We start from the raw sequence: 18003 nt of genomic DNA, 5'->3' as shown, positions 1-18003 counted from the left end.
TGGGCTGGGTTAGAGTTAACTCTTTCAAATGGAAGATTGTCTCAATGTTGTTGTTTTAAGGTGGAAAGACCAATTGGTCGTGGTGATGATACAGCGCTCAATGGGATTCGTCTTCACTGTGTCGATCGTTTCAAAGAATCATCAGGCTCACATGACTACACCGCAATTGAGTCCGACGTAGGAAAGTAATGGACTCTGATTATTAACAATTTTTGCATTAAGTGTTTAAGCTAGATGAGTAAATTGAGGATTTTCTTGAAAATAATAATTGATTTGATCAGGCAACCTCTGTGTGTTTTCTTCAGATGGGGTGAGTGGACAGATATCAAATGGTGCCATTCTGGATACTTGAAATCTTTCCAGCTGAAAGTTGAATCTTCCCAAGGAAAAGGAGATGATACGGCTGCAAACAACATCAGGTGAGTGTGTGCTGCTATAAGTTATAACATCTCTTACCCAGTGTAAACCTCTTACACCATCTCTTACCCATCCTGGGTTTATTTTGCTATTTAAGGACTCAGTTTTCCTCTATCAATAGTTTAGTTAATATCACACTCGCAGTCGTGCTGCTGTTTGTGATTATGATTGCTGCTGGGGATAATGTGACTGACATTCAATCCGACGGCACAATAACATATTTTATCATAATATTGTCACAACTGAATTTTTTCCAGGTTCACCTGCAGTGAAGGTGAGGTGCTGGAGGGTGACGGCACAGACTGGGGCAACTGGGGCAAGTGGAGTCCAAACTGTATGGGAAAAGGAATCTGCGGCATCAAGACCCGGATAGAACCGCCACAGGGAAGAGGAGACGACACCGCTCTCAATGACGTGCACATATTCTGCTGTGATTAAGGTGATGTGATCACAATCAAAAATTCAGATCTTACTAATAGTGAATGCAGATAACTAAATCTGATTTTTCTTTCAAGTGTAGGAGGATTCAAGATTCAAGATTCAAGATTCTTTATTGTCATTTATGCTCACACATAACGAAATTTTGTATGAGACTCTCAGCTTTAAACATTATCAAGAACAGAAAATAACACAAGCAATTATACAAACACAACAATTATAGGTAACACTTTAGAATACTGTTCCTTCATTAATGAATAACTACACAGGAACAAATGAGTAATGCATTAGTAACACTCTAGTAACTACTATTAACTAACAAGAAACTCTGATTAACGAATTAGTAGGTCATAGCGTTCAGTCGAATGTGGTAGTTCACTATTAGCTAATCAATAACTACTATTTTTCATACCTCACTGAAGACTATAAGAACTACTATATACAGGTTAATAAATATTTGCACAATGTTTAATATAAGGTAATGGTAGCCCATTAGTAATGAATCAAGTGTTACTACATCATTCTAAAGGAACTACTAATAATTTGGATCAGTATTCTAAAGTGAAAAACATGATAAATACCTAATATTGACTGAAGTCATTGTAAGCTTTTAAGGCTTTTGTAAGGTTTTGGATAGTAATGAATCAAGTGTTACTACATCTTTCTAAAGGAACTATTAATTATTTGGGTCAGTATTCTAAAGTGAAGATCATGGGAACACACTAGTAATGACTAAAGTTTTACCAAATCCATTGGAAGGAATTGCTATTCAAAATCTTACAAAAATCTCAAAAGCTTACATGACTTCAGTCAATATTAGGTAGTTATCATGTTTTCCACTTTAGAATACTGATCCAAATAATTAGTAGTTCCTTTAGAATGATGTAGTAATACTTGAGTCATTACTAGTGGGTTACCATTACCTTTTATTATAAATTATGCATTATTCATGTTAATTATGAACCTGTAGATAGTAGTTCTCTGGGAGGTATGAAAAAAATAGTAGTTATTGATTAGCTAATAATGAACTACTACATTCATCTGAGCGCTATTACTTACTAATTTGTTAATCAGAGTTTCTTGTTAGTTAATAGTAGTTACTAGAATGTTAATAATTTGTTACTCGTTTGTTCCTGTGTAATTATTCATTAATGAAGGAACAGTATTCTAAAGTGTTACCAAATACTGTCCAACACTTGATGGCTGCTCTGTCAAGTCTTCGTCGTCGGTTAAGAACCTGGGTGTGCTCTTTGATACCAATCTTTCATTTGAAAGTCACATGTCTAGTATCTATAAAACCGCATTCTTGCATCTTAAAAATATATCTAGATTACATCATATGCTCCCAATGACAAATGTGAAACAATTAGTTCATGCGTTCATGACCTCAAGGCTAGATTATTGTAATGCTCTAATGGGTGGTTGCCCTGCACGCTTAATAAACAAATTACAGCTCGAGTTCTTACCAGAACCAGGAAGTATGACCATATTACCCCGGTTCTGTCAACACTGCATTGGCTCCCTATTAAACATTGTATAAATTTTAAAATATTGCTGATTACTTACAAAGCACTAAATGGTTTAGCTCCGCAGTGCTTGAGCGAGCTCTTAACGTATTATAGTCCTTCACGTCTATTGCGATCTCAAAATTCCGGCCAGTTGATAATACCTAGAATATCAATATCGACTGCTGGCGGTAGATCCTTCTCCTATTTAGCACCAAAACTCTGGAACAGTCTTCCTAACATTGTCCGGGAAGCAGGCACACTCTGTTCAAATCTACACTAAAAACACATCTCTTTGACCTAGCATACACATAACACATTATAAACTTCTATAATTCAATGTTAGGCTGCATAGATCAGGTCAGCCGGAACCGGGAACACTCCCCATAAATCCTGATGTACTCGTTACACCATAAGAAGAATAGCGTCTATGCTAATATTAGTCTCTCTGTTTATCCCTAGAGGTTTACCAGGCACTGTTGCGTGTAATTGAGCAGTCGGAGCGCGTTAAGGGTTTTCTGTTAGAACGGTGTCGTGTTAGCGGCCCCTAAGTTAATAAACTAATGATCTTTGCAACGGAAGTGAATCGATCAAAACTAACTTTAGCTGGACATTAACTTTATTCTAGAGCTGCTGTAAAGCCAAAACAATCTCTGTTACTTCAATTTCCTATCATCACTGTAAAGCTGCTTTGAAACAGTCCATATTGTTAAAAGCGCTTTATAAATGAAGTTGACTTGACTTGACATACTATCATCAGTACATTGAAACAGTCCATCCAACTCATCTATTGAGCCTTCCTCTACTGCTTGTACATACGTCACATTCTCACTATTAACCACATCTTTAACTTCATAACTTGAATGCCTGACAGCAGCAGAACTACTACCCTCAACATCAGCATCGCTTTCACTCTCCTCATTGTGCCCGATGCCTCCCTCAGAAGGTCTTTGCTTCTCTGTCACTTGCTTTTGTTGTGTCATTGTAATTTCCACTGTATCAGTACTGTTGTTGTCTCTGGATGATCTGCTCTCTGTTTAATCGACAGGAAACGCTGTTCATTCTCCACTGTTTCAAAAGAGAAACGTTTGTGGCCTAAATTTCCACATTCAAAGCACTTAAGGTTGTCGGTAGTTGCAAGCAGCATATAGGAATTTTCTCGAGATCTCTAACTTACGCTCAGGTAAAGTGAAAAACATCAAAACTTGCCATCTGAAAGAACGTATTTCAATGCCGTGTTTTTACATCCTAATGGGATCATTGTAACTGGACTTGCCATTTTTCCATATCGTGTCAAATCTTTAGTAATGGCGTTGTTTGAAATGAAAGGTGGCACATTTGAAATAGTTACTTTAGCAGCTGGAGTCATGGGCTCGCTAAAGTCATGGGCACAAACATTTCTTTGATCCAAATGTGACAGCTGAGATTCAAATTCACAAACATTCCGTCAATGCAAGTCTATTGGATTTTTTTGCCCGCTTTTTAGTCCACTGTGCGAACATCAAAGGTCCAATCGCTTAGAAAAGACAAAGTACACCTCTCCTCAATAAGCCGGTCGATTTGACACCTCATTCATGAGTCTAAGACAAATGGTGCAGGATGAGTTACACACCTAAGTTTTGTCCAGAAGAAGAAGTATGCAAGAGATCAATAGTGATTCTTTGCCTTAAGCTGGGGCCACAATAAAAGATTTTTTAAATCTTATAAGATTTTCAAAATGTTTCAAACCACAAACATGACGATAAGAAAAAGCTGTTTTAGGATAGAAATGTTAAACAACCATCAAAAATTATCAGGCAGACGAATAAACATTTGTCTAATTTCACCATTATGAATTGAAAATAGGCTTATATAATACCTGGTTCAGATTACACAATTTTTGTTGTCTGTTACGATTGTCACTGTGTCAGATTACACGATTTTGACTCCTAAAAATCTTGTAGTGTTGTGGACAAGAAACATGTCAGACTACACGTTGCTTTCCGACCAGTCATGGCGAGCCGTCTCACACACACATTCACTCGCACATACACGCACTCAGTCACATACACACACACTAATGCACACTCACTCACTCTCGCTCGCTCACTCACTCACTCTCTCTCACACACACACACACACACACGCTCACTCACACACTCGCGCGCGCGCACACACACACACACACTCACTCTTGATGGAACCGTCGTGGAGGACCGAAAAAAATAAAAATAAACATGCTAGTCTTTTTATAGTGATGTCGTGAAGCATCGCAGACGCGACGTAGTCGCCCACTATGACACACTACAGGTGCTGGTCATAAAATCAGAATATCATCAAAAGGTTGATTTATTTCAAGAATTCAACTTAACAGGTGAAACTAATATATTATATAGACTCATTACATGCAAAGTGAGATATTTCAAGCCTTTATTTGCTATAATTTTGAACCAGGCATAATTCACATTATTCATGTAATGTACTAATTAGCAACTGTCAATGTGAGAGGACAAGAAACATTAACAAATCCATTTGCATCATATTAGGCATGAGATTAATATGATGAATGTGTAGCCTACATATTGTGAATTAATTAAAAATATATATTTAGGCTACTTAGTGTTTGTAGCCTTCAGTAAATTAAGAAAATGATTAATAAAACATATAGGCTAAATATCAGCTGACCCAATGTTTACTTTCTTCACTGACAAAGACGAAAATGAAAAGACTATCTTACACCCGGCGCAATGCAGCGCCAAGCGCGACGCAAGTGTTTTTTGCTAGTTTCAGTCCGGCACAGTTATCATTTTCAGGTCCTGCTGTCACGGTTCATGGATCCGTGTGTTCATTTTGCGTATCTGTCTGGTGTGTCTGTAGCAGAGTGGTAGAGAAAACAATTTAAAATAATGGTTCTCTTTTTTAATATACTTTAAAATGTAATTTATTTTTGTGATGCAAAGCTGAATTTTCATCAGCAAGTACTCCAGTCTTTGGTGTCTTAGGATCCTTCAGAAATCATTCTAATATGCTGATTTATGATCAATGTTGGAAACAGTTGTGCTGCTTAATATTTTTTTTTATAACCTGAGATACTTTTTTCAGGATTATTTGATGAATAAAAAGTTAAAAAGAACTGTATTTATTTAGAATAGAAATCTTTTGTAACAATATACACTACCGTTCAAAAGTTTGGGAACAATAACTATTTTTTTTTAAGAAATTAGTACTTTAATTCAACAAGGATGCGTTAAATTGATAAAAGGTGATGGTAAGGATTTATATTGTTAGAAATGTTTTTATTTTGAATAAATGCTGTTTTTATGAATAAACGCTGTTAACGTTTTACTCATCAATGAATCCTGAAAAAAGTATTCCAAAAAAATATATTAAACAGCACAACTGTTTCCATCATTGATAATAACTGAGTATCAAATCATCATATTAGAATGATTTCTGAAGGATCATAAGACACCAAAGACTGGAGTACTTGCTGATGAAAATTCAGCTTTGCATCACAAAAATAAATTACATTTTAAAATATATTAAAAAAGAGAACCATTATTTTAAATTGTAATAATATTTCATAATATTACTGGGTTTTTTTGTGGGTTTTTTTTGTTTGTGTTTTTTTAACTTTTTTTTAAAATAGTAATGTTTCCAAACTTTTGACTGGTACTGTATATGCTTGGTGTCGGTTCGTCACTCTTGTTTTGTTCTCTTACCCAGTGTCGGTATCTGAGTTCCCAGCGGAGTTTCCTCCATCTCGTCAGTGCTTCCTAGCAGCTCGGAGAGTGTCTTGAGTTTTTCTACAGCCAGCCGTCCGGACTGAGTTTCCACGCTGTGTTTGATTCCTGTCTCTTCATCTCTCTCCCTTCCCTTGGATTGTGCATTGAGTGTTTTCCAGCCATAGTCTGTGCTGTTATGAGTATTTTGCTGCTGTCCTGTCTGTCATAATAAACTGCTCACTTGCAATTGGATCTATGACTCTCATTCTGACACCTGCGCCACGTTGTTTATATAGCAAATGCATTTGCGCCCATTTGTGCGCCCATCGGCGTGCTGGTCTGAGAACGAGGTGTTCTGGCGCATTGTTGGCACATTGCTATTTTGAGGAACAGAAACCCAGTCAGCAAATTACCTTTGGCACAGATGTGGGCCAGATAAACAGCTGAGCTGTGGCCCAGATTAGTTTGTGTTTGCCGGCCCAGATATGGCCCACATCTCCTTTGCCAGAACTGAACCAAAGGACTGCCATAACTCCACCAAGCATGAGCCAAATACTACAAATTCATGTGGCCCATATGTGGGCCTGGTATGCAACTTCAGTATGGTTGAGTTCTGTTAAAATCTAACGGCCCTTATGTGGCCCACATGCAGCTGACAGTATTTAAAGTCTTATTAACTCACAGGTAAATTAAACACTCAACAACAAATGTACTCAAAACTATTTATTTTGACAAGCATTTAAATAATTACAGCTAAAGTGTTGTACTTAATTACAGCAGTATTCAGTTGAAAACATTTCATAAAAATAAATATAATTACAGCAAGAGTTGAATAATAACAGTAGTATTCAGTTGAAAACATTTATCAAAATAAATATAATTACAGCAACAGAGTTGAATTTAATAATTACAGTAGTATTCAGTTGAAAACATTTAAGAATACATAGAATTACAGCTACTCAGTTGTACTTATTTTAAGTAGAATTCAGTTGAAAACATTCAAGAATACAAATTAATAATATAAATAGCATTCAAAGCAATTTTTTTACACCAAAGTTCAAAACACTCAATCAAAGCGTGTATTAATGTTATGTTTAATTAGTCCAATGAGAGTAATACAAATAAATCACAGTTGGTAAAGAGAACTTTAAAGAGAAATTGAGAAAGTTAAAGCAAACTTGAAAGGTAAAGAGTTGAGAAGTGTGTTGATGTGCAGAGAAGTCTCCAATGAGGGTCGGCAATGTGTTGATCTTTTCCAGTAAGGGGATTCTGCCTGACTGCACCTGCAATGAAGAAGAATTTAAATAATGTTAGCAGCAATACAACCTGGAAGCTAGAGCTGCAGGAGAATAAAAAAAATCATTAATGTAAATATCCTATAATATTTTAATTGCAATTATTAACAAATTAAACACCTCTGAATTACCAGTGTATGAAAGTTTTTTTCCAGTAAATTTTCAAAAGGAATTGCAAATTATATTTTTCAATATGTGGGCCAGAATTATACCGTAATTCCTTATGACAAATTATTTCGATTTTTAGAATACTTTTGCACCAACAACCGGTTAAAATTTACAGCACTGCATGTATTCTGCTTCTTTTTTAAAAAAAAGACATGCACACGCTAATGTAAAAACACACCAACACTGATAGCATTAATGTCATGTTTTAGTCCAAAGACAGAGTCTACAAAAATAAGTGTTTTTACAAACACAAAATAAACTCAAGATAATCTGCAATGATGCGAGACAATTTGGAAGCAGAAACACACAAACAATAATGGGCCAAGTACTGAATGCAAGGAGGAACATAAAGGGTTAGTTCGCCCAAAAATGAAAATTCTGTCTGTAATTACCCTCAAGTTTTTCCAACTTCTGGGTTGTACGTCAGAGCGTAGACTCACTATTGGCCGACGCTGGTCATGTGTGGGATGCTGGCCAATCGTGAGCCTACGTTCTGATGTACAACACAGAAGCGCTGCGCTGTTACACTACGTTGAATAAAGTCTTTATTTTAGCTTGTTTTGCGCACAAAAAGTATTTTCGACACTTGATAAACTTAAGGTTCAGCCACTGTATTCTTGGACTATTTTAACAATGTCTTTACTAACTTTCTGGGCTGGCAAGTTTCAATAACAGAGAAGCCTATGGAGAAGTGATCCAGCTCTCAGATTTCATCATAAATATCTTAATTTGTGTTCCGAAGATGAACGAAGGTCTTACGGGGGTGGAACAACATGAGGGTGAGTAATTACTGACAGAATTTTCATTTTTGGGTGAACTAACCCTTTAAATACACAGTGATAATGAACTAAATACAGATAGTTGTAGGCATGCGCTGGTATGAGACTTTGACAGAATGATAATCTTATATTGTGATTACAGCTTTAAAATGTATGATTGAAACAATATGATTCGCAATATATAAAAAATAACTTTCTTTAAAAACAAAACATAAAACTTCTAAATAAAAAATGCAGTCACTTAAGTGAGCCACGGATGTGATCAGGTAATGACAAAAAAAGTTGTTTGGTTCGATACTGAGATAACAGAAATAAAAATACAATGTTCTGTAAAGCGGTTTTGAAAAGTTGTGTATTGTGCAAAGTGCTATACAAATAAAAGTGACTTCTAAAAAAGGTCTCACCAATGACAACTTCCTTTACGACCAGGCGTTGGACACCAATCTTCCCATTGACTTCTCTCCAATTCATAACGTGCCACAGCAGTTGTAAAAGTGCCTTTCAGCACTCTCCACACGGTGTTATCCAGGTCAGAGCCACCAACCAGACCCAGATAGGTAATCTGATAGGAAAAAAAAAACATTGTGTAAGTGGTTGAAATATGCATTTAAATAGACCACCCTAAAATGAAAGTGCTTTTATATTTTATTAAAAAATGAACTATAAACTATTATTTACTCCATCTGAAACCATATTTTCTAGGTTTTTAATATGGAAATTATTGTCATTGCCCCACCCATACCACACATTAGGGCTGGGTGGTATGACAGTATACCATAGCATGGTATATAAACTATATCGTGAGAAATTAGAGTAATTATAAAAATGTCCTGCCTCTTCCAAGCTTTATAATGGCAGTGAATGGCTGCTCAATTAATTGATAGTTAACAGAAATACAGCAATTCTTTGTTTGTTCATGTTAGTTCACAGTGCATACTAAAGTTAACAAGTATATTTTTTTTATATTGAATAGTAAATGTTGAAATTAACATTAACACATATTAATATATGCAGTAGAAGTGCAGTTCATTATTAGTTCATGTTAATGTTCAGGTATTGTATCGAAAGTCATAATTTTGGTATTGTGACTTGACACTAATAGCCTAACGTTAACATTACAACTTTAATTTTAAAGAGGGAAAGGTCATGAGAAAAAGTCTTGGTTGAATATCATTTCAGAGTTAAATAAAGATACATACAATAATGCACACGTATTAATGTGTTTATTCTTGGCATTTTTATATTATTATGATTAGTTGAATGATTGTGAACACAAATTAGGATTTAGGTTTTCTGACAAACAGTAACACCGACATTGGACCGCGTCGCCTTAATTCACAAATAGGCTAACGTACTACACAATGACAAACTATACTATTTTATTGTGTACGACAGTGAGCTGTTGATTTATAAACAAAAACATCTTAATTTAAAACGGCAAACCAGCGAACTGCTATAGCCTAAGTTAACGGTTAAGTTAAACATTAGGCTAAACTTTATTGTAAGTTATAGCAGTAAACTGAAGAAAATATTAGCTAGTTCAACCCCTTCCTCGATGGAACGAATAACTAAACGCATAATAACATGCAATATTGACACATAATGCTGCATATTTCATTTATATGACTTTAAAATGCCAAAACATCACTTACCTGAATGTACACAGTCGTGAGGAAAGCAGAGTAAATGGCGTCAGCTGGCCAGCATCGCAGTCAAACTCGCGCCGTAGTCTCTCCACCAATAGGAGGGAAGATGCAGAGCAACCTGAGGTGTGGAACGGCGGATGTTTGCCGCACTCGATTTCAGGATTCCTGTGTTTTTCCACGTATAAGCCAAATGTTTACCACAAGTCGGTGTTTCTCACTGTGTGCCATAGCTCAGCCACATATGGTTCTCATGTGTTCGTTGTTATCTGGGCCATATACCTCAAAATCAGTTGTGAACCAAGAGAGCATTTCCCGCAGATTTTAAAGTTATGGCAAAACAAATATGGCTACGATTTGGCCCATATCTGTTCAGCCATGCCACATCTAGGCCATATGTGCCAGATAATACCCACATGTGGCCCACATGTAATTGCTATCTGGGAATAGACTGCCCCATTGACCAACTGAAACCTGGTCTAAAGTCAATGGCGCAATTTTTTTTTTCTTTTTTTTTTCTTTTAATTAGTGTGTTAGTAATGTGCGCCTATAGGCGGTCCACAACGCGTGTACACTCTGCTTATTACACACACAGGGACGCACAGCAGCACACAAACATGCCAAATATTTAAAATAAAAGGAATACAATGTAAAAGATTATTATTGTGTACATAAAGATATGATGGAATCCGGCTCATCCCATACAGTGTCTGCTTGCGCACTTTTACCTCGCGCACGAGCAGTTCCGTTTGCGCTCTGCGTTCGGTCTTTCCACTATCAAATTCCATCATGTACATAGCAATCCGCCATGGCGCGAGCGCAACTGGCATTTAAAGGGAATGGGAGATGAGACTCTGATTGGTTTAACGCACGTAAATCCCAAAACACACCCATTACTCATTAAGAGAATAGGGACAGGACAACCATTTTAGACCATGCGCCTGGCGTGCCGACCATTTTTCCCATCATTAAACTAGCAAAAGTGGATTCGGACACGCACTAAGTTAACTTGCGTCATGCGCTTTAGACCATGAGCTTAGATCGTTAAGATAGGGCCCTATAAGTCAAAGCTCAGTTCAGGAGGGCAAGATAAGGAGACTGAGAAAGAAAGAGTGATGGAGATAAGGAGAGAGCAGGTATTGACAAATAATCTACTGCCCACTGATATGGTTTTATAGATATTTATTGTCCATTTTTTGGCCTCTTGGAATGCACATATGTAGATCCAAAAATCTAAATATTCTTGGGACGAAGCCCCTGAATCCTCCTAACTACCTTAAATTTGGGACCTCTGTGTTTAAAAACCCAGCCTGAATATAACATATGAAAGAAATAAAGCAAACTGTTTTGTAATAATTAAATATGGTTATAGTTTTTTTGGAGTTTTTTAATCATCCTCTGGTGAGATATTGATTTTATTTGCAGCTGATTTCTTCTAAGGCTGTGTGGCTGTAAGTCAGTTGTAATAGTTGTGTTTCTGCTCATCTCTTCTCTTTTTTCTGTTCTTGCTGTTCCTCTTATCTTCAGTGAATCTGCTTGTTAACCGCTGGTGTCATCACTAATGCTCAGTCATCACAGTAGAGTGAATAATACATAATTTCACTAACTGCAACATTGCTTCACTGTTACTTTTACTCAGATTGGGACTATATGAAAACTGAGCAGTGTTTAACACTGAGGATTTTACTGTGTACCAGTAAACAAATGTGATATGTAACACAGAAGCAAGTTTTGTTTGGTCTTGCTGGGATCATACTAGCATCCAAAAGACAACATATGCCAGTCCACCAGCACACCAGCATCTGACAATTTCTAGTGGTTTGATTTGGTGATTACTTTTGCTTTGGAGTGACATTTTGTTTGATTTATTTGCAAAGCAATTGCCATTGGATATGATTGCCAGTTTCCGTGTCCAGAGATCAGGTCGCTGGGGCCCCCGCCTTTGGCTGTCGCCCGATCCACTGCTCCGGCCCCTTACGGTCACTCCTGCAGGTGGTGAGCCCACGGGAGGGCGGCCCCACGTCGCTCCTTCGGGCTGAGCCCGGCCGGACCCCATGGGGGGAGGCCCGGCCACCAGGCGCTCGCATATGAGCCCCAACCCTGGGCCTGGCTCCAGGGTGGCGCCCCGGCTGCGCCATGCTGGGCGACATCACGGTCCTCGATTTTATCTCCATCATAAAGGGTTTTTGAAGCACATATGTAGATCCAAGAAATCTAAATATTCTTGGGACGATGCCCCTGAATCCTCCTAACTACCTTAAATTTGGGACCTCTGTGTTTATAAACCCCAGCCTGCATATAACATATGAAAGAAATAAAGCAAACTGTAATAATTAAATATGATTATAGTTTTTTTTAGGAGTTTTTTAATCATCCTCTGGTGAGATATTGATTTTATTTGCAGTTGATTTCCTCTAAGGCTGTGTGGCTGTAAGTCAGTTGTAGTTGCTGTGTTTCTGCTCATCTCTTCTCTTTTTTCAGTTCTTGCTGTTCCTCTTATCTTCAGTGAATCTGCTTGTTAACCGCTGGTGTCATCACTAATGCTCAGTCATCACAGTAGAGTGAATAATACATAATTTCACTAACTGCATTGGGACTATATGAAAACTGAGTAGTGTTTAACACTGAGGATTTTACTGTGTACCAGTAAACATAAATGTGATATGTAACTGTTACACCTGGCTCAAAGATGTAACATAAAGGGAGACGACACGGCGGAATCACATTTTAACATAATATTTATTACAACAAAACATAATGACACATAATTGGAGCACGGCTCTGGCAAACTGCTCGAGCAACAAAGGAGCAGCCGCGCCAACAAACTCTCGCACCAGGGTTAAATAACAGCCAAGACGAGCATCAGGTGTACTCCAATCACGCCTCAATCACAGAACCTGCCAATGAAAAGAAAGAAACCAAAACACCCAAACCAACACAATCCTAACAGTAACACAGAAGCAAGTTTTGTTTGGTCTTGCTGGGATCATACTAGCATCCAAAAGACAACATATGCCGGTCCACCAGCACACCAGCATCTCACAATTTCTAGTGGTTTGATTTGGTGATTACTTTTGCTTTGGAGTGAAATTTTGTTTGATTTATTTGCAAGGCAATTGCCATTGGATATGATTGCCAGTTTCCGTGTCCAGAGATCGGGTCGTCGGGGCCCCCGCCTTTGGCTGTCGCCCGATCCACTACTGTATGCTCCGACCCCTTACGGTCTCTCCTGCAAGTGGTGAGCCCACGGGAGGGCGGCCCTACGTCACTTCTTCGTCATCTCGGTCCTTGTTTTTATTTGCTATATAGTGGGCTTATGAACTGCTCTTAATCTGACCCGTCACCTAGGACCTGTTTGCCTTGGGAGACCCTACCAGGGGCATATAGCCCCGGATAACATAGCTCCTAGGATCATTTGGGTACTCAAAATCCTCCACCATGATAAGGTTGCAGTTCAAGGAGGGGGTTACTACTTTTAAATGTTGTCTAATACACTTTGTTATATTTTAGGGCTGGGGGAATTAACGCGTTCATCTTTGCGATTAATTTGAGATGTTTAACGCGTAAAAAAAAATAACGCAATTGACGCAGCACTTTTTTTTGCGGCATTTTAATGATTTCCTGTTGCTGCTGCTATTGAAAATATGCCGTCCCGCCCCTCCTTGTTCGGCGATCAGGTTTCATTCTCGCGCAGCTTTCATGAGCGGGTCTTTTCCGCTCCGTGTGTGTGTGTGTGTGTGTGTCGGCGCGCTGCGCTCTCTGCTCAATGTTTCGGTCTGTGTTTGCGCTGCGCGTTCTGCTCTGTCGTTAACGGCCCAAACACTCCAATCATGGACCGATCACGCACTGGAAAAGCAAAGTCCGCTGAAATAACGTGAAATTTCTCAGTAGTACACTTCTGTTTGCTGAGCTGGTATAGTCATGCTGGGCAACAATGGTAAAATTACCTGCTCTGAACACATGCTCTGGTAATAATAGCTTTGTAGGACTATATTTTATTTTGATAATTAGTAAAAAAAAAAAAAAAAAAAAAAAAAAATCTGTTTAATTGATTATGTTGATTGATTATTGAAAAAGAATAATATATTGATATATTGATGATTAATATTATTTTAATAGGGCTATTTTTTCCTGTGTTGTTTAATTTAATTAGGTGATTCTAAGTTTAAATATAGATGATTACAAGCTGGGGGAAAATGCAATTAATTGCAATTAATTACAGCAAATTGTGCAATTAATTAGTTAATTTTTTTTAATCGATTCCCAGCCCTATTATATTTGCAAAGAAACACACTGTTGGTTGCACTCTTGAGTTCTCCTCATCTCTTGCAAGAGTTAGGGTTACAAAATATTTTATAGATATTTTACCAAGAAAAAACGTTTTCAAGAACACTGACAGTTAAACATATATTTTAATTGGATCAATGTTTGCATATTTGTGTGTTCACGTGACGTACAGGTCATTGGTGTGCGCTCAGTGCTCTTAGCTGCTCATTGGGTAGAACCAGGACATCACAAAATTGATTAACCAGTTTGAAGAAGTTCTGATCGGCTCAAAAACGAATCCTGAGAGCAGTTTTACTGACCCTGAAACTAAACTGAAATCATTTAAAGTGGCCATTGTTATTATTTTCTTATTTCTTAGGCTCCACATTTGACTGTTCTTGTGTAAGACTGCCCTTGTGTAACTTCTTTTCTTTGTTATCTGCACATCATGGACACACCTAGACAAAACAAGAACTAGGGTTGAACACACTTATACACTCGCACCCAAACGTGAACTCAAGACACGCACATACATTTAAACATCTGACCTCTCTTCCTTGTTATTGTATTTCTTAATGTGCCACATATGGTAGGGGTTGATCTTTGAGTCCTATGATTGGATGGAATGGACATCGTGGATGATTTTGCTTAATCTTGTGTATAAATATGAGCCTTTTTCCTTAATAAACTTGAGAATGTTATGGTACTACACAGTCTCTGTGTCTGCTTGATCATTCTCACATCACAAGGGTTGAGGTGTCTGTTTCCACCTGATCACTGATAGCTGAGGCTGCAGATAGTCTACCTGAAAATTAATCTAACAATCAGTATTTTTTATCAATCAGACCATTGCTGTAGAAATGCATCACTTCTTTTCCATATTTTCACTGCTGGCCATTATTGGGCATGTGAGCGTTCAGTCCACAGGAAAACCTTCTGAGCAGAGCATCAACCGAGATTACGGATCTGAGCTGACGGTGTCGAACGGAATGACGTGGGGATCGGGGGGGCTTAAGAGCATGTGTCCAAGAGGAATGTACGCCGCAGGGTTTAGTTTGAAGGTAAGTTTGGCCTTAACATCGGTTATATGGGGCTGGCTTAGTGCTTCAAAGGTTCAAACCCCAGAGAGAAAATTGCTGTTTGTCATTTAATTCCAGGTTTCTCCAGGGAACTGCACCTGCTTAAGATTTTTAAAGTGTCTGTGTAATACTAAAGAGCATGAAGATAAATGTTACTATGGGCTGGGTTAGAGTTAACTCTCTTTTTTAAATGGAAGATTGTCTCAATGTTGTTGTTTTAAGGTGGAAAGACCAGTTGGTGCTGGTGATGATACAGCGCTCAATGGGATTCGTCTTCACTGTGTCGATCGGTCCAAAGGATCATCAGGCTCACATAAGCGCTACGCCTCTATTGAGTCCGACGTAGGACAGTAATGGACTCAGATTATTACGAATTCTTACATTAAGTGTTTCAGCTAGATACAGGTGCTGCTCATATAATTAGAATATCATCAAAAAGTTGATTTATTTCAGTAATTCCATTAAAAAAGTGAAACTTGTATATTATATAGACTCATTACATGCAAAGTGAGATATCTCAAGCCTTTATTTGTTATAATTTTGATGATTATAGCTTACAGCTTGTGAAAACCACAAAATCAAAATCTCAGAAAATTAGAATATTACATGAAATCACACAGTAATCCCATGGTCATTGAACCAGGTTTTGGTTCTTTTGGCAGTGTGGGCCGGTGCAGATCCTGCTGGAGAATGAAGGAAGCATCTCCATAAAGCTTGTCTGCTGAAGGAAGCATGAAGTGCTCTGGAAATGTCCTGGTAGACGGCTGCGTTGAGTGGACAGCACAGTGGACCAACACCAGCCGATGACACGGCTCCCCAAACCAACACAGACTGTGGAAACTTCACACTGGACTTCAAGCATCTTGGATTGTGTGCCTCTCCATTCTTCCTCCAGACTCTGGGACCTTGGTTTCCAAATGAGATGCAAAATTTGCTCTCATCAGAAAAGAGGACTTTGGTCCACTGTGCTTTATTAAATCCAGAGTCAACGCAGCCGTCTACCAGGACATTTTCAGAGCACTTCATGCTTCCTTCATTTTCCAGCAGGATCTGCACCTGCCCACACTGCCAAAAGAACCAAAACCTGGTTCAATGACCATGGGATTACTGTGTAATTACTGTGTGATTTCATGTAATATTCTAATTTTCTGAGATTTTGATTTTGTGGTTTTCACAAGCTGTAAGCCATAATCATCAAAATTATAACAAATAAAGGCTTGAGATATCTCACTTTGCATGTAATGAGTCTATATAATATACAAGTTTCACTTTTTTAACGGAATTACTGAAATAAATCAACTTTTTGATGATATTCTAATTATATGACCAGCACCTGTATGTGAATTGAGGATTTTCTTGAAAATAATAATTGATTTGATCAGGAAACCTTTTTGTGTCTTCTTTAGCTGGGGTGAGTGGACAGATATCAAATGGTGTCCTTCTGGATTCTTGAAAGCTTTCCAGCTGAGAGTCGAATCTTCCCAAGGATTTGCATTTGATGATACGGCCGCAAACAACATCAGGCGAGTGTGTGATGCTATAAGTCATCCTGGTTTTGTTTTGCTATTAAAGGACTCCGTTTTCCCTCATCAAGCAGTTCAATTAATATCACACTCGCAGTCGTGCTGCTGTTCATATTAGGCCGTCAGCTGCAGGTGATCATGTGACTGACATTCAATCCAACAGCACACATTAATAACATATTTTATCATAATATTGTCACATTCGATTTTTCTCCAGGTTCACCTGCAGTGATGTTTTTTTGCTGGAGGGTGACGGCACAGACTGGGGCGATTGGGGAAACTGGAGTCAAAAATGTAAAGGAACAGGAATCTGCGGCATCAAGACACTGGTAGAGGAGTCACAGGGAAGCGGAGACGACACCGCTCTCAATGACGTGCGCATGTTCTGCTGTGATTAAGGTGATGTGATCACAATCAAAAACTCAGACTGACACACACTGCAGATCAACTAAATCTGTTTATTCTTTCAGGTTTAAGAGGATGAAAACAAGAACAGCAAGAAGATCGAATGGATGGTAATTATTGATCATCATACTGTGATAAACTAACATGAACCTGTCAGGATTCAGATAGGGGAGACCCAGACGCAGAACGAGCAGGGGAATGATATATTCTCGGGTCTAAACTGTCAGTAACTCCTCTATTGCTTTTACAAAGGTATTTACAATAATGTCTTTTACGGTGTTTGCTCAATGACTTCTACTGCTACTAATTTATATTTATTTTCCCATTTTTACCTAGGATTTAAGATCCAGCTATTTTCAATCAACACCCTTAATTGACTATTTCTGGTGTGATTCTAACATAATCACTTCTTAAAATTTTTTGTCTTCCCCTGTTAATATAATTATCTATATTATCATTTTTAGGTCTACAAAATATTTCCTATTATTGTGTATTTTCTTAATACAACTGTCTCATTTTCTTTCATTTTAATTCCTCTCTTTATTCTTGCTAATTTATCTACTCCTTTGTTTCTTAAAGCTATCTCTGTGTTTTACTTTGAATGTCAATACTGATGAATCACTGTTAGGTCCAAATTCCTAATAGATAATAAGTTTCTTCCATAAGTCACTATGTTCAACAGGTTTTCTATCAAATTTAACAAACCTGTTCTATCTCCAAATGTCTACGTTTCATTTATACTTGTCTTAACCTTTTTGCTATCCGTTATAATAATAACTTG

General features: G+C 37.8%; 1 protein-coding gene across 3 annotated transcripts in view; it reads left to right on the top strand.

The window, feature by feature from the left end:
* The window catches only part of LOC311097554 (vitelline membrane outer layer protein 1-like), a 202617-nt gene that overhangs the window by 11909 nt on the left and 172705 nt on the right, over positions 1-18003 (top strand). Inside the window, exons 1-5 of one of the 3 annotated variants that reach the window (XM_084137335.1) lie at positions 14895-15276; positions 15517-15644; positions 16701-16817; positions 17035-17216; positions 17288-17332. In XM_084137335.1, coding sequence (XP_083993461.1) covers positions 15076-15276; positions 15517-15644; positions 16701-16817; positions 17035-17215 — 627 coding nt within the window. In that variant the 5' untranslated portion in view covers positions 14895-15075 and the 3' untranslated portion in view covers position 17216; positions 17288-17332. Of the gene's footprint in view, positions 1-14894; positions 15277-15516; positions 15645-16700; positions 16818-17034; positions 17217-17287; positions 17333-18003 lie in introns of those variants that run through there. The other 2 variants (XM_084137334.1, XM_084137336.1) reach the window with 2 other exon arrangements.

Source organism: Abramis brama, assembly GCF_963993115.1.
Source record: "Abramis brama genome assembly, chromosome: 15".
NCBI lineage: Eukaryota > Metazoa > Chordata > Actinopteri > Cypriniformes > Leuciscidae > Abramis > Abramis brama.
Note: the sequence above shows the minus strand (reverse complement) of the source record. Positions and strands in the feature narration are given on the sequence as shown.